General features: G+C 45.5%; 1 protein-coding gene across 1 annotated transcript in view; it reads right to left on the bottom strand.

Moving 5' to 3' along the window:
- Positions 1 to 16581, bottom strand: part of WDFY2 (WD repeat and FYVE domain containing 2) — a 43270-nt gene extending 26689 nt beyond the window's left edge. The window contains exon 1 of the mRNA XM_082216452.1: positions 16348 to 16581. Coding sequence (XP_082072578.1) covers positions 16348 to 16490 — 143 coding nt within the window. The 5' untranslated portion in view covers positions 16491 to 16581. The remainder of the gene's footprint in view (positions 1 to 16347) is intronic.
- Positions 16582 to 25116: the final 8535 nt, after the last annotated feature.

Raw genomic sequence — 25116 nt, 5'->3', positions numbered from 1 at the left:
TTGTTACTACTCAACCCTCGCTTACAGTAAAAAGTAGTTATAGGGAGGAAATATGAAACATTCTATGGAGGTATCTGTGGTATTGTTGCCAAGGTAGAAACCCAAGATGTGAAAGGATTACAGATTTTCATCTTGTTTTCTCATACTCAAAACAACTTGTACACATTATGGTTTAAACAAACAACACACACCCATTTTGGAGTAATGCGTATCTATGGCCTTCCCAGCAGATTAGCTCATTGTTACTGTTTCTTGTTTTTTGTTGTACACTGCAAAAAATTATTTGACACACACTTAGAGGCCTTAAGGGTAGGAAAGAAGCACCTTGAATTGAGCCCAGAAAACTAATTGGAAGACAGTACAGTTGGTCTAAGACCAACATAAATTTGGCTGCAGCATTTTGCACCGGCTGCTGTTTCCAAACATGTTTCCATAATTTGGATAGAAAATGATCAAGGCATGCATGTACAATATTTTACTAGAAATGTGAGCAGCGCGAATGGGACAAGTAACAAATGCTGTGTGAGCTGAAGTGATAGGACTTATTCCTTTCCTGTCTGCCAGTGTTAGAAACTCAGGTATATAAGCTGGGAGCCAAATGGCTCCTTAAACCAGGGTTGCAGTCGCCCAAAGGGAATGCCTAGTTGCCATTTTTGGGTCAGACGGCTCGAAAAGTTGTATTTTTCAATATGACCTTTTGTTTTCCTGAAATTCATTCTGGTTGTGCAGATAAAATATAACAGACATAATTCTACAGAATGTGTTGCTAGTGTGTGAAAACAGTCAAGACCCAAGCATGCACCTCCCGATAATGGAGATGTCAGGCACCATCCTGGCACCCGGGCATCTTCACTTGGTCGCAAGTGACTGATAAAAAGGTAAAGGGACCACTGACCATTAGGTCCAGTCGTGGCTGACTCTGGGGTTGCAGCGCTCATCTCGCTTTATTGGCCGAGGGAGCTGGCGTACAGCTTCCGGGTCATGTGGCCAGCATGACTAAACTGCTTCTGGCGAACCAGAGCAGCGCATGGAAACACCATTTACCTTCCCGCCGGAGCAGTACCTATTTATCTACTAGCACTTTGGCGTGTTTTGGAACTGCTAGGTTGGCAGGAACAGGGACCGTGCAACGGGAGCTCACCCCATCACGGGGATTCGAACTGCCGACCTTCTGATCGGCAAGTCCTAGCCTCTGTGGTTTAACCCACAGAGCCACCCACGTCCCTAAGTGACTGATAGCCAAGTGCAAAATGCGCTTGGCGAATTTCAAATGCTGCTCGCTGCAGTCCCTTCCCCAAATCTGCTCTGAAGGAGCCTCCATCAGATTGCTCTAATGTTGCAAATGGCTTAAAGTTTTGTTGGAATTTGTTATTTTTGCACTCTTATCTATGATACTAATATCTGAATAACTTCTCTCTCCAGATGACCAAACTATTATGTGCACAGAAATCTGCCATAAAAACATTAACTGCTGACACACTGTTTTACGAGGATCAGCCAGTTGCTAATCTCTTAAATACTTCTCTCTGAGATACAAGATAGCATCCACAGCTAAGACTATAAAACCAGAAAGACTTTACAAACTTAATCAAAAGTGTAATCCCCGGCAGATGCCAGCTAATTAGTTTGAAATAAGCACAACTGACCCCCAAATATCTTACTTGTGTGGTGAATCAGCTCCAGCCGTCATCAGTTTCTACATTTCTGCCATCCACGCCGATGAGATTGTCATCTTTTATTCCTTTCTCTTTTGCCCTCATGTTACATGTTCTTACATAACATGTGTACCTCTGGTAAAGTTTAGATTATTGCAATGCAAAAGCCAATTCATGCACTAGCAATTGTGTGTGTGTGTGTTTGTGTGTGTGTGTGTGTGTGTGTGTGTGTGTGTAGACAGATACAGCTTAAATATCCCTCCTTATTCCTTCTTATCACCATACACAATCACAAGCTTTGAATTCTTTTCAGCCTTTATAACACAACAGTTCCGCCCAGGGCTAATGTTTTATTCACAGCAGCTAGACCATCAGTAAACAGAAAGCTTGATGCAATACTACTGAGCAATCAAGAACTCTCAAATCCTGCTCTGCTCCCAATAGCTTGCAGAAAACTGCAGTATCTCTTCCAACTCTAGTCAAGGTTTTCTTTTACCTACAACACAGCATGGGTAAATAGTGTTTTAGCCCAGACTGTGGTGCTCATCTCGCTTTATTGGCCGAGGGAGCCGGCGTACAGCTTCCAGGTCATGTGGCCAGCATGAGTAAGCCACTTCTGGCGAACAAGAGCAGTGCACAGAAATTAACTGTAGTTTGTTTAATTGTCCAAACTCCACCTAATGGCTTAATGGTGTTTGGTAAGCCATGAAAAAAACCTTGGTTACAGCTTGCGGTTTGTTTGCAGTGAAACAAATCACAAGGCCAAGTTCAGTTGTGACATCAAGCCAAACCATGGTTTATCTCCCACTAGAGCAACAAAGCAGAAGGAGAAGTAGCAAAGCGGCCACTATTTTCCATGTACCACCAGCATGTTTGCACATTCACATTAAGCCATCTTTGGCTTAGTGTTACATGCAAGCCAAGCCAATCTGAAGTCAGGTTTGTGTTGACTTAAAAACCTTGGTTTGTTCTAACTGTGGCCAGGTGTTATGTGCCAACGCAGAACCCTTTCTGAACCATGGTTTGCTTAAAACTTGGTAAACAAGAGGGAGCGGAATCCAAAAAGTTTAAGAACTGGAGTCCAACTCAAGGAAGCCACTACCGCCCAATCCCTTTAGTGCAAGATCAGGCAGAAAGGGTTCCCGAGGTGTCAACACAGTCAGCAGCAGAAATGACACAGGCTTACGCAGAAACTTTTAATTACAACAGGCAGCTTTTCAACAGTACCATTCAGAGACTACCTAAAGAGCAAATCAAGTACAGCAAGAACATTAGCAGAAGGGATTTTTATTAGCCAAACCTCTGACTAATCCAGGGGCAGACCAGGAAAGACTTAAAAGGTGAATTATTTTTAGAGGAGGAAGGTCATAAGAAAATAGGAAATGCATTCTCCAAAGCATGCCCTGGCTTTGACACAGGAGTCTAGTAAAAGCAAGATACCTGCAAGCTATGTAGTCAATAGATATTATCAGGCCCTGTTCTGAAGCAAAACAGTACAGTTCTCTGGTTGCCTTCTTGCACACATTTTTAGAAGAGTGTCCATGCAAAGTATTTTACATGAGCATCTAAAAAGCATAACACATGCATGCAACAAATGTGTATTTAAAATCAGAGAACTGTAGAGTTGGAAGGGACCACGGGGGCCATCTAGTCCAACCCTCTGCAATGCAGGGACCTTTTGCCCAACGTGGGGCTCAAACCCACAACCTTGAGATTAAGAGTCTGAGGCTCTATTGACTGAGCTTCCCAGGTGTTCTGCACACGTCAGGCAAGTCAACAAAGAGGCTGAAGGGGAGGAAGGAGGCAAGTCTTATCAACACAACTCATTAATTCTCATGGAATTGTTTTGTTTACCTAACAGTCTGGTTTCACGGGCTGATTGAATAAAAGTCATACAACTGACTTAATCTGTTCCCAACAGACTTCTCCAGACTAAGTTTCAGGTGCAATGCCCATTGCTTTGAAAATTACTAATATGTGTATGTACACATATGTGTATCTAGATGTATAGACAGACAGTGTGTATATAGTATATATACAGTGGTACCTCTGGTTGAAAATGGGATCTGTTCCGGAGGCCCGTTCGCAACCTGCGTCTGTGCGCGGGTCATGATTCGCGGCTTCTGCACATGTGTGTGATGTCATTTTGTGCGTCCGCACATGCGCGAGCAGTGAAACCCAGAAGTAACCTGTTCCAGTACTTCCTGGTCGCTGTGGGACGCAACCTGAAAATGCTCAACCTGATGCAAACGTAACATGAGGTATGACTGTATATAAAAAGGGCACCATTCACCTAAAAAACCCTATCAACAAAAGCCCTGACCAAGGGCTTCTGCTTTCATAATGGAGATTTCTCCCTTCCCTTCCCCTGAAGGCCTCCCAAAATTGTCTTGCGGGTGTGTGTGTCAAGACAACCCCCAGAACTGCACGCAGGGAGAGTGGCAGGGGACACTTCCATATGGCAAGCTGATAGGTTTGTAATGGCAGAATGTTAAATATATATTTCTATCTACAGATATTCCAAATGAAAAATGATTAAGATTTCCAAAGATTAAAATTTCCTTCCTAACTATCCAGGAAAAGTAAGCAAGAGTTCAGCACGAAAACAGAAGCACAGTCACAATGGTGGTGCCCTTCAGCTACCCTATCCCTCAAAGAAGGACCTCATCATGACGATTTCTGTCTCGTTCCTGAACCCAGAAGCAAGGTCCTGTTCTCTTCATGCGGCAGCCACAAGAGAGAGAAAAGGAACATCTTGTGCACACCCATTTCCAGCTCATTTAGCACACAGCAAGATACCTGGGTGCACCACACCATTCTAGGAGGGTTCTCATTTCAAGTGTCACTTTTGAAGCATTGCTGGGCATCTCTCTGGTACGCAGTGAAGTGAAATCCCAAGAGCCTCTTTCAGTCTGAATTAAAGCCTTTAGCAGGAGATGCACAGAACTGCCTCCCTGCAGGATTAAGTCAGCTGTGAGCTGAGCTTTTTCCCCTTCATATTTGTTCCACTGTCTGAGCAGCTATAGTTTCCAACTCCTCTCTCCCTGCCTCTTCCCTTTTTAATTCTTCTCCTTTATTTTGGGAAGCTGCCCTTCTTATTCCAACTGCTTCACAAAAGAACCCCAAACTCTCAAAGAACTGTACAACTGACTTAACTGCATAACGTACTTAGACTAGGGTCTATGTGATCACAAACAAAGGTTTCTGTAGCAGAAGGGAAAATAGATTGTGACTGTATTGTGATCCTTTTTATTCAGCAGAACCTCAGGGGGAGAGAGGCAAGAGACAAAGCACAAAGCATGGCAACTCCAAGGGGTTGGTGGGAATCCGTTAGTCCAACAAACAAGTTCTCTTTTTAAAATTCAAACCCCAGTTCAAGTCAGACTGCTATGTACAACATTCTACATACATATCAACTTCATATTCTGCTGTCGTCTTATTTATTTAATTTATTTGCTGAATTTATATACATCTATCTTACCGTGTGCATGAATTAGATTGGTCCTGGTTGTTTGATGCTATCCTACCAGCTACGGCAATGGCTTACCACTCCAGAAGGGCATGGTAGAATGTGATGCTAATATCCAATACCAAGATGAAGGTCTACCAGGCTTATGTGTTGAGCACACTGCTTTATGGAAGTGAAACACAGACAATTCACAATTTCCAGGAGCCACATATGCTGTGTCAGGAAGATTTTGGGCATCACATGGCAGGACAAAGTCTCAAAGATGGGCTCTCCCAAACCCACATTCCCAGCACGTTCACACTCCTGTCTCAGCAACGTCTATGCTGGCTTGCCCATGTCCACAGAATGGAAGGTGGCAGGATCCCCAAGGGAGATCTCTAGGGAGCTGGCTTCAGGCACCAAGCCTGTTGGCAGACCAACTCTGTGTTACAAACGTGTCTGCAAACAAGACTTGAAGGCTGGCAATAATAAACACTGCCATTTGAGAATCCCTTGCAGACGACCCCAGCATCTGGAAGCACTCAGTCAAGGTTGTGTATCCACAGCAGTGACCAGCAGAGGAATGACTGCTGGGAGGAGCACAGGGAGAAGAAACGCCATGGTGCATCTGCAGCAGCACAATGAACACTTTCACCTGCCCCAGCTGCAACAAAACATCTCTCTCCTGTGTCTGTCTCTAAAGCCACAGCAGGTGTTGTAACCCCAGACGCAGAGTCTTCCATTGTCTCCCGAGACAGACGGATGCCAACAACAACCATAGACACTACACTGCCATCTGGTTCCAGAGCTCAGTCAATCTTCCCAAGTCAACAGTAGGAACCATTGCTCTTTCCTAGCTCCTCCCTGTGTCTACATAATGAGTGGTAAGCCTCCAGCCCTCAGGCCCATTTCATACAGGCAGCAAGAAGGGGAGAAACAAAGAAGGCAGTGGAGGTTTAGGATCAGAGCGTTCCTTCTCCTAGGTGGGCTACCTTTCCTCGCTTTCTTGAAAACTGGACACACTATTAGTCTCCTCCACTCAATACGCCAGAGCCTTTCTTTGCGTGCAAGGTAAGTCCCTAACGCACAGAGGGTCTGAGACCCACCGGCTACCCCATTATGTGGATTATGCCAGCTATATTATCAAATTTAGTTTAACAACTTCTTCAGATTTCTCACAAAGCCTCCCACGTTTTGGCACTGACCTCCTGCTTAGTACAGCACAATGGCTTTTCTACAACCTAAGCATTCAGGAAACAGATGCCACCATGGAGCAATCGTCCATGCTGCCTACCAGTTAACTCTCAAAAGGAAGCAAATTGTGATTTGGAAAAAAGCTAAGACACAAGTGAAAGTAATCAAGTTCTACTCAGAGTAAACCCACTGAAATAAACATACCGGTAAGTAAGTTAGAGCCTTTAATTTCAATGGGTCTACACTGAGTGAAATCACCCAATGTTTGGAATTTGTCCTGAGCCTGGCCACATCAGTCTTTCACATACCCACGGATAATCATGAAAGGGATCTATGATAAATGGAGAAAGTTTGTTCTGCACCTTGAGATATTTGTATAGGCTGGATTACAAATCTATTTTAAAAATCCTCTGGGATTACTGAAATTTAAGAATGAAACACCAATAGATCAATTTCCAGAGAAAACAGGGCAATTTTTATTAGCTTATTAAGCATGTGAACACATATACAGTTTTTTCCGTGTTTAAGATGAGGTTTCTTTTTTTTTTAATTAAATAACAATGCTTAAAATTTGGGGTCGCCTTATACACGGGTAGTGCTGAGATGGGACATGCGATTGGTGGCTGCCGCAAGCAGGAGATTGTCATTGTCATTGTCATTTGGTGGGGTGAATGATGGCTGTGGCAAGGTCTGCTGCGGCAATCAGATGTGCGATTGTCGGCTGCTGGTGCGAGCAATCAGACAGTTATTGGCTTCGTGGATGCGTGTGACTGGCATTGGTGGTCAGGCGGGTGAGTGATTGTTGGCAATTGCTCCCCCCAAAAAGCTTAACAACTTTGGGCAACCCCCCCCCCCTAGAAAAAGCAATCTTTGTGCAATCTTCCCTCATTTCCTCTATTTTGAGTCCCAAAAAATAGGGGTCGTGTTATACACGGGGAAGGGGGGTGTTATACATGGAAAAATATGGTACTTTGAATAACTGGACTGTAGGAAAACAAATGAGAGCTAAGTACAACCTCAAGATGCAAAGAAAAGATACCAAACAATATTGGTAAGAAAGGACTGAAGGATCTAAGCTCCTGATTCCCAACAGGTCCACTTTTGCCAAATTACCGTAGTTTCAGAAAGTCATACTGTGTCCTTAAAAAGGCATACAGCAGAACAAATTTGAGTTGTATCTGGAACAGATTTCCTCTCGTGCAAAGTTTCTACTTCCTTACCCTGTAGGTCCCATGAACCCCCAAATCTGCTATGGATGATTGGGAGAACCTGCAGAACAAGTTGGAGGTGCAGAACAGTTTGTTCATCTAGGCCAGGCATGTCCAAAAAAGCTCAATGATAATGATCACTGCAAGATCGCGGTCTCTTGGGAGTTGGACGCGCCTGATCTAGGCTGATGAAGAGACTTCAAACGCAATCCTGGCACCTGGGCACCTTCAGCTGGTCGCAAGTGGCCAACAGCAAAATGCACATGGCAAATTTTGAATGTTGGCTATGATCAAAATTAGAATCACATCAAAGAAGGGATTCAAAATCTTATCTTAACAGGGCACATGAAATGGCTCATTAGCAGGCAACATTTCATCAGTATTACCAAATCTGACATTTTTATAATATGCTTTCATCTTTCATTAAGAGATTATATGAGTTTTAAAATATTTATCTCCGTTAGCTACCAACCAATCAAAGGGAAATTTTAATGTGATTTATAAAATTACCAACTTGCTTTTTAAAATGACCATTGCTAACAAGGCCAAAAAAAACCTTATTTATAAAATAATTGCCAACTTGGGAATTCTTATCAACAAAGATGGGAACTAGGCCAGTTAGTCCAATGAACCTAATTTATTTTCTATAGCTGTGGTTTCCAAACCGCAGTCTGCAAAATTCATTCAGGTGGTCTTTTGCATTTCTATAAAAAAGACAATTAAAAACCATGCAGCACCTAGCACAGTGCATTACCCTTGCTAGAGCAGGCAGAAAAACCCTTTTAAAGGAGGGAAATACAGCTTAACAAGTCTTCTCATTCAGATTGGTTGTAATTTTTGTACCAAAGGATGTTATCATAATTCAGAGTGTTTACAACATCTTGTTAGTCTGCTAGTGTGGGAAGTGTTTAAGATAGTAGTTTTATAAATATATAAGAGGATGCCACATAGAGGAGGGAGAAAGGTTGTTTTCTGCTGCTCCAGAGAAGCGGACACGGAGCAATGGATCCAAACTACAAGAAAGAAGATTCCACCTAAACATTAGGAAAAACTTCCTGACAGTAAGAGCTGTTCGACAGTGAAATTTGCTGCCAAGGAGTGTGGTGGAGTCTCCTTCTTTGGAGGTCTTTAAGCAGAGGCTTGACAACCATATGTCAGGAGTGCTCTGATGGTGTTTCCTGCTTGGCAGGGGGTTGGACTCGATGGCCCTTGTGGTCTCTTCCAACTCTATGATTCTATGATTCTTTGATTCCATACTTGGGAACCAGCTCAGGGTAGCTATGAAACAATCTGCCCAAACCAGGGGCCCTCCAGATTTTTTGGACTACAATCCCTTCAGTCCCAAACAACCTTTGTAGGCAAAACCACCTGAAAGGGCTCCAGGCTGGGGAGGCTCAAATGCCAGAGTTTAACAGTATCTTCATTAGGCCTAAAAGAAAAGTCACAAACATTTTGAATGCTTTTAGAACTCTTCGTTTGGCAAGATGTTACTAAGTTGGGAACCACGGGGTGAAAAATAAAGCTTAGATAATTGAGGTGATTTTAATCTGTTTTAGTATTTTAACTTTTGTATGTTCTGAAGTACGGTTGTGAATTTTTCTTGATTTTCTTGTTTTAACTTTTTGTAAACCGCTTTGAGGTGCCTTTTTATTTAACAACCAGACTTTGTATAAACGTTATGAAACAATAAAGAAAATAACAACAACAATAATAATGTAGAAAAATTAGGCTAGATATTGTAACCATGAAGTCAGACAAAATGGAGACCGCAGGCTGAGGCATCCATCCTGTCTTGCCTGTGCTTCTTAGATCATATTTTGGCTCATAAAAGGATTTAATTCTACACAGAAATATCGCCTCATAGCTATAGACCTATTCAGTTCCACGCAGCTCTGGAGAAAGAGTGATTACGGAGATCATTTTGTTACTGAAAACACTGATTGTTCTATGCATTTTTGGTTTACGTCAGCATAATACTGTCAACAGTTGAACACAAATCTGTTCTTTCACTGAGACATTCTAGAAGGGAAAAAACTACTGGTAATAAGAAGAGTCTTGCTAATTTTTTTAAAAAAGAAACCAGGAACTAAATTGAAATAATATAATGCCTTTACAAAATCTGTTCCATAGGTAGAGAATCAAGACAGTTTTAGAAAACCAAATCACCAGATGATGTTGAAGTTACAGTCCTTTATTTGCACAAACATTTTTTTAAAAGCTTTATCAGAAAACCTATGAAAGAACTAAAGAACTTGAACCCGCAAAATAAGCTTTGTTCTATTCCATATCTATTATCTCCTTTACTGGGGTGTGTCTACGATAGCTTTCTCTAATCAAACTGCCATACTTGGGTAATGCTAATAAATGTGATGAACCCAGGTTTGGACAACAGGACAAACCAAGTATTTTGGTTTGTTGCTTGCAGAGACAGTGGATGTGGGGACTTCTGAGCAAGTTAAGTTAAACATTAACCATGGTTTATTGACATGTGGTTCAAGATGTCACACACCAGAGAACTGACAAAACAAACTTTATGACTCTGCCTTGGTTGTTTTATTCTGCAAGTAATGCTGAAGGAAGAATAGTAAGGCATTCATTACCCCTAAGTTTAGCAAAGTTCCGCAATACAAACAGGGCTACTTAAGGTCATTAAAGACGGCCCTAAAATTTTCACAAACTTGAAAATGATCAAATATTAGATTATACGCCTATAACCCAGGGCCAGCAACCATATGCACCTAAATCAAAGTGACAAAGCCTTCCTGTTCAAGGCCAATGACCATCACTGGAGTCCTCCTGACCAAGTTAAGGCATCAGATTTTACTTCAGTTATATTCACAAGCAGCACCAAAGCGCAAAATACCGTATTTTTCGCCCCATAGGACGCACTGGTGAATAGGACGCACCTAGTTTTTTTGGGGGGGGGAATAAAGGGGGGGAATTATTTTTTCCCCAGGTGCGGGGCTGGGGTGGGGGAAGCCCCCTGGGGCGGGGGAAGTCGCGCAGCTCTCCCACGGCTAGCAGAGTACTGCACGAAGCCCAAAGCTTGGGGCGTGCTGAGCTCAGCGCGCCCCAAGCTTCTGGGTGCCGGCAAGCTCTCCGCTAGCCATGGGAGAGCCGCATCTCCCATGGCTAGCAGATAGCTTCCTGAAGCCTGCATTCGCCCCATAGGACGCACACACATTTCCCCTTCATTTTTGGAGGGGGAAAAGTGTGTCCTATAGGGCGAAAAATACAGTACATTTCTGTAAATAGAGAAGCTGAATAGCAGTATTCACTGCAACTGTAACCCAGGCTAGGAAGAAGCATGTAGCAAGCTGCTTCCATTCTCATGTAGGCCAAGGACAGCCAATGTATTGTACAGGCAGGGGGGTCTGTGTACAGGCACCCTTGAACAAAAGCAGGAGGAGCCAAATTGCTCCTCAACTCATCAGAAAAGCCATATAATAAACTTGGATCTGAGTGACTTTCTCTCATGCTATGTTGCTACTCAATTCCTGATTGAGCAGTCTCATGGCAAGGCCACTCCTCAAGGCAGAGCACAATTCACATGTGCTGGGATGTGCACCAAAATGGACTAGATTGAGGCATGCTTATCGAAAAGGTGAAACACTATTGCGTCTCAGGACAGAGTTAGGACAGGCAACACAATGTCTCCTTTTCATAGTTTCAACCTTGTGTAAATTTAGGCCTTAGGTATCTTATTAGCCCAGCAAAAAAAAAAAAAAAATCATTCCAAGGAAGATGCTTTAGAATCACGTGATTTTTGAGTAGTAAAGACTCATCAAGCCCACATTCTTTGTAATTAAAATACACACACCCAGCTACAAATCCAAACATGACTGCTCAGCTGTGCACAAAGTAGTCATCATGATATGGCATCTTGTTACTTTAACCACCCGAGAGCAAGGCTTTGAATTAACATTATGAAAACAGAGCAGCGTGTTCTCAGTGGACGGGGTTTCCTGAATCTGCAAATCTAAGAACTGACTGCCCAAAAGGCAGAACAGCTGCTGTACTACAAAGCTGAGACCCAAACTAACCCCTGATCTGTCAGAGAAAGGTGCATTATTTTCAACCTTCGTGCATTAGGAAAGTACTGTGAAGCGTCTAAGACATGGGTAGGCAAACTGAGGCCGAGGGCCCGGATTCGGCCCAATCGCCTTCTCAATCTGGCCTGCGGACGGTCCAGGAATCAGTGTGTTTTTACATGAGTATAATGTGTCCTTTTATTTAAAATGCATCTCTGGGTTATTTGTGAGGCATAGGAATTCGTTCACCCCCCAATATATATATATATATATATAGAGAGAGAGAGAGAGAGAGGGAGAGGGAGAGTCCGCCCCCCCACAAGGTCTGAGGGACAGTGGACCAGCCCCCTGCTGAAAAGGTTTGCTGATCCCTGGTCTAAGAGATCCTGTACCTCAAAGAAACAACAGCCCAAGGGAGTTTGTGAACTTCTACACTACAAAACCTGCCTTAACTACAGACATCATGAAATATTAAAGCATTAATGCAATGACACAAAACCTAGCATATGCCATTTGCAACTGAGCTTTTACATCTGTAACCACTGCTGAAAACTACCTACACATTTTTTTGAAATATTGTGCTCGTAGATCCAAAATATATTAGCCTGAGTAAGTGGTGCATTTTTTTCAATTCACAAAACACCTCTGTGGCTAATACAGATTAAAGATAAAATGAGGTTGGTTTTTGACAGACTGGGGTAATAGACTAAAATAAGAAAGCCAACCACAAGAATGAATTATTTTTCAGCAACCTTTCCAAATGAAAAGTTATATTTTAATGTCTCAAATAGCAGACTGCTTAGGGAGGTAATTTCTAGATGCCTTTTGGAAAGTAATTAAATACCTGAGAAAATAACAATGTTAACACCACAATAATGATAGCACCTCCAGAATGTGTTCAGCAATTGTCACATCACCAGTCACTGGGCTGCCCAAATATTTAATGATAACACAACTCAAGCACATTGGTGCACCGAAAAAAGCCAGTGATATGCAAATAGAAACTATGTCTATAATTTTTTTTAATTAAAGGGGGGGGGTACTAACTATATCCTATTACACTTCTGATGGAAAAGCCCCAGACAGATTATTATCTAACAGCTGAGTGAGCACAGTTGCTAGAATACTCTCAGTTCAACTTCTAGTCCGAAAAAGAACTTTGTCATTTTGTCTAAGAGTAAAACACCACACAAGCCCTAGGGAGAGGCAGAGCTTTATGGGGAAGCTGGGGACTAGAAAGAGATCACAGGAGATGAAGGGGTGGAGAGGCCAGAGGCAAGGTGGCTGGTGGAAGCATGCAGCAAGGCAATGGACTGAAAAAAGAGGAACCCGTGAGAAGAGCTGGAAAGTGAGACTTGAGGAAAAGCACAGAACGGTCACAGAAACAGGGGAAGAAGGCTCCAGCGAGACAAGGAACTTTGGAGAACATGACAAGCTGCATTGCACCATACCACAGACAACATTTCAAGTTGCAATCTCCAAGTTTCCACTTAGCTGACACATACATTCATCCTATCAGCAAAAAAAAATAAAAATAGGATGTATAACTGAGTTCTTAAGAAGCAATGACTGCTGGAGCTGGAGGAGAAAGTGCAAATGGGACCAAACCTCACAGAGAATAGCAGGCTTTGCAAGCGCCTGTCTCATCAACATTGCAAACAGATGCATGCAAGTACAATTTGTCATCTCCTACTTATTTTAAAAGAACACTGTTGGAAGAGGGTTGTTTTAAGTAGAGAATGAGGAGGAAAAGCCCCCCACTCTCCATACCCTTCTTCTGCACTAACAGATTCCTCCCTCTCTAGCTATTTCCAGTTTGTTTCCACACTCACAAACACGGGTTCAGCACTGCACAGAGGGAGAAGCAGTTGGGGCTAGATAGGAATGCAGAAGTGGCAGGCAGAGAAAGGCTAAAACAGCCCTCACACTGCGGCTTTTTCCTAAACTGGCCCATCTCAATCAGCTTTATTCCCCATTCATTTTAAAGGTGATCAGGGCCTTGTTATGTATCCACATGCAATGGTAACTTGATCCTGACAAAACTACAACAACAAACAGTTATGCAGGAAAGGAAGTTTGTCTGTTGTTGCTTCTCCTGGGACTGCAGTACTCAGCAACCTAGGAAGAGCAATGCAGGCCATCAGACAATGTGCAAAGGTGGCGAGATTAAATGTCACGTATTGATTTGAACCAGCCAGCCAACTGCTTGGCTGCAGGTTTCTAGGGGGAGTATTATTGCTGTGCTAGAAGACAAGATACGTAAGCAGGTAAACCAATACAGTACCATTTTTTGCTTCTGTGTTGCACCTCTGAGAACTTGCAAGCCTTTCAACTTTCCTGGGAGTACATATCAAAAATACCCAAGAAAGGAAGAGCTCAGTCAAGAACAGAATCCAAATGGATCTTCTCAATTTTGCACCCCCTTTGCTTGGCGCTCTTTGCAGGGCAACAGCCTGAACCACCCTAAATCTGGAGCTGCCCACCACATACCAAGCTACCTTTTATGGAGTCCCCAGCAGCAATGGCTCTCCAGGCCCACTCTCAACACCAGGAAAGCAGGCACTCCATCCACAGAGCCTAGTTTACATTGGCCCCCACCAACAGTGCAGGACCAGGGGGTGCAAAAATTGTGCCTCTCCCCTCTTGCTCAGAGTAGTTAAGAACCCACCTGCCCAAAGGACCAGCACAGTTGCAATGGGGGCAGCAGAGCAATGCTTGAGAATGGAGTGCTAAAGGCAGGGGGCATCCCAAATGGTAGTGTCTCCTCGGGGGAAGAATCCAGCCACTGGTAGGGGCCATTACAGCAGAACAGACCCGAATCATATGGCCGGGGGGGGGGGGAGTCACTGGTGTGACTCACATGGCCAATGATGCTTTCCACCCCCCCCAAATTAGCAGGCCGATCTCTGAATGTTCTTCTGTATGCGGATGACGCCGCACTTCTTGCTAGATCCTCTATTAGACTGAGGAGAATGTTGCAAAGAGCCAAAGGGGACCCAAAGCAAACATCAGGTCCTGTATACCTGAAGGAGCATCTCCACCCCCATCGTTCTGCCTGGACGCTGAGGTCCAGCGCCGAGGGCCTTCTGGCGGTTCCCTCATTGCGAGAAGTGAGGTTACAGGGAACCAGACAGAAGGCCTTCTCGGTAGTAGCGCCCGCCCTGTGGAACGCCCTCCCTTCAGATGTCAAGGAAATAAGCAGCTATCTTCTCTTTAAAAGACATCTGAAGGCAGCCCTGTTTAGGGAAGTTTTTAATATTTAATGCTGTATTGTTTTTAACACTTGATTCAAAGCTGCCCAGAGTGGCTGGGGAAACTCAGCCAGATAGGCGGGATACAAATAATAAATTATTATTATTATTCCTTGACATCAGATGGGCGGGCATTCCACAGGGTGGGCACCACTACACAGAAGACCCTCTGCCTGGTTCCCTGTAACCCAGGGGTCAGCAAGGTTTATCTTGCCTGGAGATCCCTCCATGGGCCGGATCACACATGGTGCCTGAGCATGCGCACCTGCGATTTTCAGCACCATGAAAGCGAGTTCCCGCACCGCGCTGTGCCAGTTTAGCACAGCATACAAGCGGGCACCTCAGTTCGGAGGTGGCTCATGGGCCTCTGTGGCCACTTCCGGCCCATGGCCGTTAGGCTGCTGACCCCTCAGGAGATGGGCGGGGTATAAATAAATAATAATAATGATAATAATTGTCCATGGTCTCTCGGGGGGAGCATTATTATTATTATTATCCATGGTCTCTGGAGGGGGGCACTATTATTATTGTCCATGGTCTCTCAGGGGAGCATTATCATTATTATTATCCATGGTCTCTCAGGGGGCATTATTATTATTTAAGAAGAAGAAGAAGAGTTTGGATTTGATATCCCGCCTTTCACTCCCCTTCAGGAGTCTCAAAGCGGCCAACAATCTCCTTTCCCTTCCTCCCCCACAACAAACACTCTGTGAGGTGAGTGGGGCTGAGAGACTTCAGAGAAGTGTGACTGGCCCAAGGTCACCCAGCAGCTGCATATGGAGGAGCGGAGACGCGAACCCGGTTCCCCAGATTTATTTATTATTATTATTATCCAAGGTCTCTGGAGGGGGGCATTATTATTATTATTATCCATGGTCTCTCGGGGGGCATTATTATTATTTATTATTATTATTATCCAAGGTCTCTGGAGGGGGGCATTATTATTATTATTATCCGTGGTCTCTCGGGGGGCATTATTATTATTATTATTATTATTATTATTATTCAAGGTCTCTGGAGGGGGGCATTATTATTATCCGTGGTCTCTCGGGGGCATTATTATTATTATTATCCAATGTCTCTGGAAGGGGGCATTATTATTATTATTATCCGTGGTCTCTCGGGGGGCATTATTATTATCCATGGTCTCTGGAGGGGGGCATTATTATTATTATTATTATCCATGGTCTCTCGGGGGGCATTATTATTATTATTATTATTATTATCCAAGGTCTCTGGAGGGGGGCATTATTATTATTATTATTATCCAAGGTCTCTGGAGGGGGGCATTATTATTATTATTATCCATGGTCTCTCGGGGGGCATTATTATTATTATTATTATCCAAGGTCTCTGGAGGGGGGCATTATTATTATTATTGTCCCTGCTCTCTCGGGGGGGGGCTGATGACCCCTCTCCTTGCCAAGGGAGCCTCGGGGCGCCTCTGCGTGGCCCCGACAGCCATCTCCCCCCAGGCCTCTGGAACGGGCTGCCTCCTGAAGCGCTGCCGCCTCGCCTGACGCCCTCGGCCCCGCCGCCCTGCGCCCAGCCCCCGCTGACCTGTCCTCCGAGACGCTGAGGAAGCCGTCCTCCTTGGGCACCAGCGCCGCCATGGTCACGGCGTGGTCCGGAGAGCCCTCCACCTGGCCGAGCAGCAGCGGCCGGCGACGGAGCGGCGACGAGGGAAGCGCCGGCGCCGCCATAGGGGGACAGAGGGGCGGAGAGAGCCCAGCCGGATTCCTCCCTCAGGTGCAGCCGCTTGGGAAACCAGGAGCCGGCCCTGCCCGACCACGCCGCGCATGCGCGCTGCCACGGAGGAGGCGGCCGCAGAGGGGAGGGGCGGCGCCCAAAGGAGGCGGGGCTAAGAGCTTTCCAACGCTATCACCGGCTCCCGAGCGCACGTTCGGAGTCCGTTGCTCCCGCTTAAAGAATTCCGGGCGCTGGTGCTGGGAATTGTAGCTCCTCCCCTCTTCGTCCGCGTTCTCCGTCGCAGCGCGCATGCGTGGTCGGGCCGGCCGGCTCTTGGTTCCCGAAGAAGCAACAGCGAATCCGGCTTGGCTCTATGCGCCCCTTGGTCGCCCTATGACAGTTACGTTCAAACTTGGCCCTCCAGCTGCTATAGGACTACAACTCCCATCATCCCTAGCGAACAGGACCAGTGGTCAGGGATGATGGGGATTGTAGTCCCAAAACAGCTGGAGGTCCCTATGGCGTCCCCGGCGCTTCCCTCTTCCCCGCTCCTGCTGGGCCAGCTGGAGTCTGGCTCTCCGGACCCCGCCGTGAGTGACCCGGGCGGTTCTGGGGCTTCATCGGCATCCCGGAGGAAGGTGAGCCGGAGGGACGGGGCAAAAGGGGCCCGGGGGGGGCGCTTCTCGCGGGAGCCCGAGGGGGACGGAGATGCCCTCAGAGGCATCGATTCATGAGGCAGCCCGTTCCAGGGGCGCCTCCTCGGCCGGGGGAGGGAGGGCTCCCTTGGCCAGGACACCTGCGATCAGCATCGCCCCTCTTCCCGGAGAGACCATGGGAAGACGTTGCCTTTGGGCCCCTTTGGCTCTCTCCCCGCCCCCCCCCCAACCAGAGGGGTCTCTTCTGCTGCGCCCCCCCCCCGGCTGCTGTAACGGCCCCCACCAACGGCTGGATTCTTCCCCATCCTTCAGCGCTGCTTTGGTGCCTCCCTTGCAGCTGCAGATTTTGGGGTTCATGGGAACTACAGGGGAAAGAAGCAGTAAAAGTCTGCTCTGGATACAACTCTAAGGTTCTTCTGATGTATGTCTTTTTAAGAACACAGTGTGACCTTCTGAAACTGGCAAAAGTGATTCCCTATTGAGAATCAGCAATTCAGTGGTACCTCGGGTTACATACGCTTCAGGTTACAGACTCCACTAACCCAGAAATAGTAATTCTAAGCACCATATCATGGGTTCCCTGATGGTCTCCCATCTGGACACCTCAGCAGACCTGCCAGGTGTTCCTATTTTCAAGGGACAGTCCCAGATTTACAGAAGCCATCCAGTTTTCTGATTTGACCCCAGAATGACCCTCTTTTCCTTAAAGGTAAAGGGACCCCAGACCATTAGGTCCAGTCGCAAACGACTCTGGGGTTGTGGCACTCATCTCGCTTTACTGCCCGAGGGAGCCGGCGTACAGCTTCCGGGTCATGTGCCCAGCAGGACTAAGCCGCTTCTGGCGAACCAGAGCAGCGCACGTAAACGCCGTTTACCTTCCCGCCATAGCGGTACCTATTTATCTACTTGCACTTTGACGTGCTTTCAAGCTGCTAGGTTGGCAGGAGCAGGGACCGAGCAACGGGAGCTCACCCCGTTGCGGGGATTCGAACCGCCGACCTTCTGATCGGCAAGTCCTAGGCTCTGTGGTTTAACCCACAGCACCACCCTTAGGACATTCCTATTTTCACGGGAGAAATGTTGCAGCATATGCAGTTATGTGACCACCCCCCCCCCCGATCCCAGGAGATAAGTAACTATACAACCTTTAGAAGACATCTGAAGACAGCCCTGTATAGGGAAGGTTTTTTTTCCAATGTTTAATGCTTTATTATGTTTTTGTATATGTTGGAAACTTCCCAGAGTGGCTGGGGCAACCCAGTCAGAATCATCATCACCATCATCATCACCATCATCATCATCATAATAATAATGGAATAGGACATTTCTATTTTCATGGGAGAAATGTTGGAGGGTATAAGACAGGTATAGGAGACAGCTAGTGCTCAGTAGGTGCCGGAACAACTTCAGCTGGAATCCAAAGGAATAGGCACATTTTGCATATTTATAAAAAGTGGAACATGGAAGAAAACCATATGAGAAAACTTAAGAGGAGCAGTGCTTGTGGCTGCTAGTTTTCTCAGGGCCCAGGGTTGTTGGGTCACAAGGTTCATTGTGACATCTCCCTCTGCTGGCTCATAGGTCACCAGAGCTCTAGAAGGCCTGGGATCTCCTATGCTTGGATCATTCTGCGATTGTGAGAGAAAGGAGAAGACATGCAAGTAGGATTTCTTTCAACATTAAAATTCTTTGATGATAGAGAATTCATCTTGAGCATAGAGGCATTAGAGACCACTAACAGTGAGCCCCATTTCTCTTTCTTTTCTAGGCGTTGCAGACTCAGAAAAATGTTTTCCTGATTGGGAAGAAAGAACAGAATTTCGCCTATCCCAGAGACCTCCCCCTTGCCCACCCCCTCCCCCTCTGGACCCCTCTTTGAGAGGACAAAAAAGGTAAGACCCTTCAGCATATAGATGTTGATTTCAGAATAGGCTGAGGTTCCAAGATGGCGACGGCTTAGCAAGCAGGCTTCGGAGCTCCGCATATAACAGGACTGTAATTAGCGTTGATTGCCACCCAGGGAAGTAATTTTTCCTTTTTTTACTTCTCTACTTTTAAACTTGCCAACCTACTGAGATTCTAACAGCACCTTCTTGTCTATGCTATGAGAAACATCTTGGGCAAGTTCTGTGAAGAGTCCTGGGCAGGCCGCCAGCTGCTAGCTATTAACCGCCAACTCCCTTCTATACTTTGTTCCTGGAACTCCTGGCAGTCTCCACATGGAGAAGCTCTTAAATTGAACAAACTAAGCACTATTTTTTTTTCTCTTTTTTGGTTGGGGAAACCTGTCATGGTATTGCCGAAGAATGAAGGGGAGGAGCAGAGACAGGCAGAGGAAGGGGGGGCAGGAAGTGGCGGTGGAGGAAAGAAGGGAAAGCCAGGAGGAGGGACAGCTCACAGATGCTGGAGCGGAGCCTCAACACCGCACAGGAACTTCTGGCAGTGAAACAATGCGTGTTCAGTCTGCCAAGGAAAGGAGCGTGTCCACGCCTTTTCTGTTGAAGAAGGGGTGGGCATAAGGCACTCCCAGAATCTAAGCTGGAGGATTCGGATGCATGATTGTAACGTGCTGCTTGTACATATGTAAAATAAAGACTGTATATATGTATCTCTGAGTGAGCAGAGGTATTTCTTGCGGAGAGCATTCACAAACCATCACAAAACCTCTCCTTGTTTACTCCCCACGGCGATGCTATGCCTGCTAGTAAACGCTACAGGGACCCAGAGGATGTAGCTCTCTCACCGGTTCCCAATCTAAAATAGAGGACTTTTTTAAACAAATATGCTTTTATAGTTCCAACAAAAAAACAGGTTTCTCCCCTTGAGGATGATTGTGAGTGTGGGGAGAGTATTCAAGGTGAGAGCGTGGAACTGGATCCAGCAATGGGGCAAGTTGATCCTGTGCCGCTAAGAGAGGAAGGAATAACAAGTAGGGAGAGCACCCAATTAACTCTAATTGCAATAACGGTTGAGCATATCTTCCAACAAATTAGAGGTAATGCCTCTCAAATAACCCAATTATCCAAAGAGGTCCAGAGTTTATCAGTTAATAACAAGCAGGCATTCACAGAACACCATAGTACCAAAGTGAATTGGCGATAATAAGAGCAGATCCCTAAGCTCGACATAGAACGTGCAGAGGCTCTTACGACAAACTCTTCTTATTTAATCTTCCAACCCAAAAAGATCTGCATGACAATTTGTGGAAGGCCAGATCAAACTCCTAACTGGAAAGGTGCCCAGTGTTCCAAACGACATTTATCAGACTTACTTGGCATTGGACTTACAGATTTCAGAATAATATTAGTCCCAAAGGTCTCTGAACTGTCTGAGGCCTATTTTGAGGTTCAGAAAAATAAACATATCACATGTGGCTCTTTGTTTTTCCTGTAGGCTCTACATACCTCCTCCCTTCTTCATGTGGAGAAAGGTGGCGGAAGAGCTCCTTCACTGGAGGAGCTCAAAAAAGGCCCAAGACAACATGAAGGGAATGTCTATTTCCAAGAATATTTCCAGTGTATATAAGAAAGTCTCTCTAGCTGCCAGCCTTCTCTTCTTTTTCATTCAGAAGATCTAATCGTAGAAGACCTTGAAGAAGACTGTGAGCAGTAGCTCTTACTCCTAGGTAAGTGCAGTTAGGATTTCACCCTTAGTAAATCAGTTTTCAGCCAGTGGTCATTCATTCTATCCCAGCCTTATTTACTTCCCCCCTCTGCGCTATTTTAGCCTTATGGTTATAAACTGGCCATTCATAAATATGGATTGTATGAATCTAAAAAAAATGTATGAATATGCAAAAGGTCTGAGGTCTAATACACGTCCCTAAGGTTTCTCAGGAAAGATCTCTCTGTAACTGAGGCCTATTTTGAGGTTCAGAAAAATAAAAATATCACATATGGCTCTTTGTGTCCCTGTAGGCTCTGCAGACCTCCTGCCATCCTGATCTGGAGGAAGATGGTGGGAAGAAGAACACTCAGGACAATATGAAGGTAATGTCTATTTCCAGGGATATGTTCAGGGTATATAAGAAAGTCCCTAAAACAGTTATAATCGCTAGCCTTTCTCTTCTTTCTTCTGGACACAAGGGAGCACATTGGCCCAACTGCAGCATTCTCTGGGATACAGCACTCGTGGTAAGGCAGCCTTCAGAGAAACAGCTTTTCGGTGAGCAGTGCAGGCTGTTGTGAACTTCGCCTTACAGCGTGGACCCGTCCTGGGGGGGGGGGGAGCATATAAAAACAAAACAAGTCATACAGGGGGACTTACTTGTGAGTTAACTCCCTTTCATTCCATGCTCTTTACTTCAACGGGCTTTACATGTGCATGCTACACCTTGAAAGTACATTCTTTCCCGCAAAGGATTCTGGGCACTGTAGTTTACTCCTCACAGAATCACAATTCCCAGCAACCCTTAACAAACTGCAGTGCCCAGAATTCTTTAAGAATGTGCCTTGGCAGTTGGACTAGATGACCCTTGAGGTCCCTTCCAACTCTACAATTCTAAGATTCTGTGAATGCACATATATTGGTGTGTTCACTTTGCCTCTGTTGAAATCAGTTAGTCACAGCTAGCTAAGTCCCATTGATTTATGAAAGTGTGACTAATTTACAGCATAACCCCATATATGTCTACTCAGAAGTAAGCCCTGCTAACTTCAGTGGGGGTTACTCCCAAATAAAGTGGGTATAGGATTGCGGATCCTGCCCCCTAACATAAATCCTGCCTCTCCCCAAGAGCAGAAGGTCCGAAGGGTGCGATAGATATTTAGGAGGGACACTGCATCAGTTCAAACTACCGTATTTTTCTCTCTATAACACGCAGATTTTTTCTCCTAAAAAGGAAGGGGAAATGTCTGTGCGTGTTATGCAGCGAATGTGTGGTCCCTGGAGCCGAAAAATCGGGCAAAAATCAAACCGTGCTTCACGGAGAAGGGAAACCTGAAAAGAGGAAGTGGGTGCTTTCCTGCATTCTGCCTCAGGGTCTTACTGCCCACCCTCCTCTGTTTCGTTGCTGTGTTTGCTGAAACGGAACAAAGAGCAGGGAAAGCCCCTCCCCTCCAGGCAAGAAGAGGGGAAAGCAGACTGTCGCTCCTTCCTCTCTGTGCTCCGGTGCTGCTGAAAACATGCAGGTGGGAGAGAGAGACAGAGAGAGAGAGAGAGAGAGAGAGAGAGAGAGAGAGAGAGAGCGCTGGCTGGCTTGGGTGGGTGCGTGGGGGAAACTTTTGCCTTCCTTTCCTCCCTCCCGTTATACCCCACTCCTGCATTCTTAGCCCTTCTGTGTTTTTCCTTCCCTCCCCACTTAAAATGTGGTTAAAAAGCATGGATCCACATGGATCCTAAGGATTTTTGCACTGGGTCACCCCAAATTCACCATCAGAGCACATAGCATGTCCATGGCTACAGCCTGCCCCCCAAAAATCACGCACCCACTGTTGCCTGGGGCTGCAATGGTGCAAAAATGTGGTTAAAAAGCATGGATCCACATGGATCTTTGCATTGGGTCACCCCCAAATTCACCACCAGAGAACATAACATGTCCATGGCTACAGCCTGCCCCCCCCAAAATCATGCACCCACTGTTGCCTGGGGCTGCAATGGTGCAAAAATGTGGTTAAAAAGCATGGATCCACATGGATCCTCAGGATCTTTGCATCGGGTCACCCCCAAATTCACCACCAGAGAACATAGCATGTCCATGGCTACAGCCTGCCCCCCCCAAATCACGCACCCACTGTTGTCTGGGGCTGCAATGGTGCAAAAACGTGGTTACAAAGCATGGATCCACATGGATCCTCAGGATCTTTGCATTGGGTCAGCCCAAATTCACCATCAGATCACATGTCTGTGGCCACAGCATGAAGCACAAAAATGATACATCCACTGTTTCATTCAGAATGTTTTTTCCCTTGTTTTCCTCCTCTAAAAATGATGTGCGTGTTATGGTCAGGTGCGTGTTATAGAGCGAAAAATACGGTATTCATTCCCTAAACTGTCTTCTAACTTCAGTGAGCCTAACTGGACTGCAGCTCAGATAAATGAATGGTTTCCCACAAGCACTGGCCAATGCAGTGACAATGCAGAACTTTAGCTCCAGGACTTTGAGATGTAAACTAAACAGACTGCAGGGCACCTTCTTTCTTGAACCCAGGTTGATAAGAAGCACATGGGGAGACATTGCAAGAAAAGGGAACAGCTGCTGTTCTCATGTAGGAACATGAGAAGCTGCCTTCTACTGAGTCAGACCGTTGGTCCATGTAGCTCAGTATTGTCTGCACAGGTCGGCAGCTCCTTTCCGTTGTTTTAGGCAAGATTTTAATGTCAGGGGCTGAACCTGTGAGCTTCCAAATGCAAGCAGTTGCTGTACTACTGACCTTTCCTTTTTATTATTAGAAATATTTCTATAATCAGGTTCTTGGACCATTTACAAGGATAAAAACACACACAAAAATTACATATAATCTCTGCCCAGAACGTTGGAGGCTATACACCACACCCCTCAACAGTATTTATAGGAACTCAAACACCAGATTCTGCTCTGTTCCAGTAACAAGAAGCCGAAAGCACCAGCCTGAAGATGACGAGTGAGACCTCGTCGAAACGTCGCACAGACACCCCGACTCTTACACGGGAAGACACCCGAAGACACCAAAACCTGCATTCCTGTACCCGTGAAAATCTACGAAAGCATATATATATCCCTAATCAGAAACGAAATACATAAGAAAAGATACCTACTAAACCAAACCAACAAAGATCTGCTCACTCTTCACCTCAAACTATGTAACAAAATCCACCCTGCACTCTGGGACAAATGCAAACAACTAGCCGTCTGGAGAGCTGAAACTGAGACCTCACATAAGACAGACAGACACACCAACAAACTCTACAAACTAGAGAAACGCCAGAAACCCAGCCACCCTCCACAACAACCCATGAAACAAACAGTACATAACATATCAGACAGGATCCTCACCCCAACTGAAACCAAAGTACTCTCCAAAGGTTTCAACTTTGCAGTCGCCCCGAGACGCATCCCCACGGAAAACATCATATGCGGAGTCGAAGCTAGCCTGACCAAAATCGACCCAGATGAAGCCAATAAAATCAGACTTGAAGTCACCAACATCCTCTGCTCCAGCAAACCACCCAGAAGCAATTTACACAAAGAAGAACAGAAAGCACTCACCAACCTGAGGAAAGACAACAACATAATCATTCTCCCAGCAGACAAAGGCAACGCCACTGTTGTGATGAACACATCGGACTACCAAGCAAAACTATCAAATCTACTCCAAGACCCTACCTACCAACCTATAAAAACAGATCCCACCACCTATCTGGAAAAAACCACCAAATCCAAAATAAAAGCCTCTCCTATCAGTGAAGAAATCCAGCTAAGAATCATCCCCAGAGAAAAATCTTCCAGATGCCCCAAACTCTACGGTCTCCCCAAGATACACAAAGAAGGAACACCACTCAGACCAATAGTCAGCTCCATAGGCTCACCTCTACAAAATCTCGCTAAATTTCTCGCTAAGCAACTTCAGCCCTATGCAGAATCCATCGCTTCACACGTTACTAACTCCTTCCAGTTCATTGAAACAATAAAGAAGCAATACCTACATCCCGATGACCTACTTGTGAGCTTCGATGTTGTATCTCTCTTCACTCAAGTGCCCATTAATGAAGCCTTGACAGCCATTCAAAACAAATACAACCCCCCCAAATACATCCTGGACCTGACCAACCACTGCCTAACCAACACGTACTTCATCCACAATGGACAAAGATACAAACAGATAGAAGGAGCACCTATGGGATCACCCCTCTCACCGGTCATCGCAAATTTGTACATGGAACACTTTGAAACCAATGCTTTAGACAAGTCAGAACACAAACCCAAACTTTGGCTCAGATATGTTGACGACACCTTTGTAATTTGGCCACACGGGAAAGAAAAACTAGATAGCTTCCTCACACATCT

Source organism: Podarcis vaucheri (assembly GCF_965113315.1).
Source record: "Podarcis vaucheri genome assembly, chromosome: 3".
In the NCBI taxonomy this organism is placed as follows: Eukaryota; Metazoa; Chordata; class Lepidosauria; order Squamata; family Lacertidae; genus Podarcis; species Podarcis vaucheri.
Note: the sequence above shows the minus strand (reverse complement) of the source record. Positions and strands in the feature narration are given on the sequence as shown.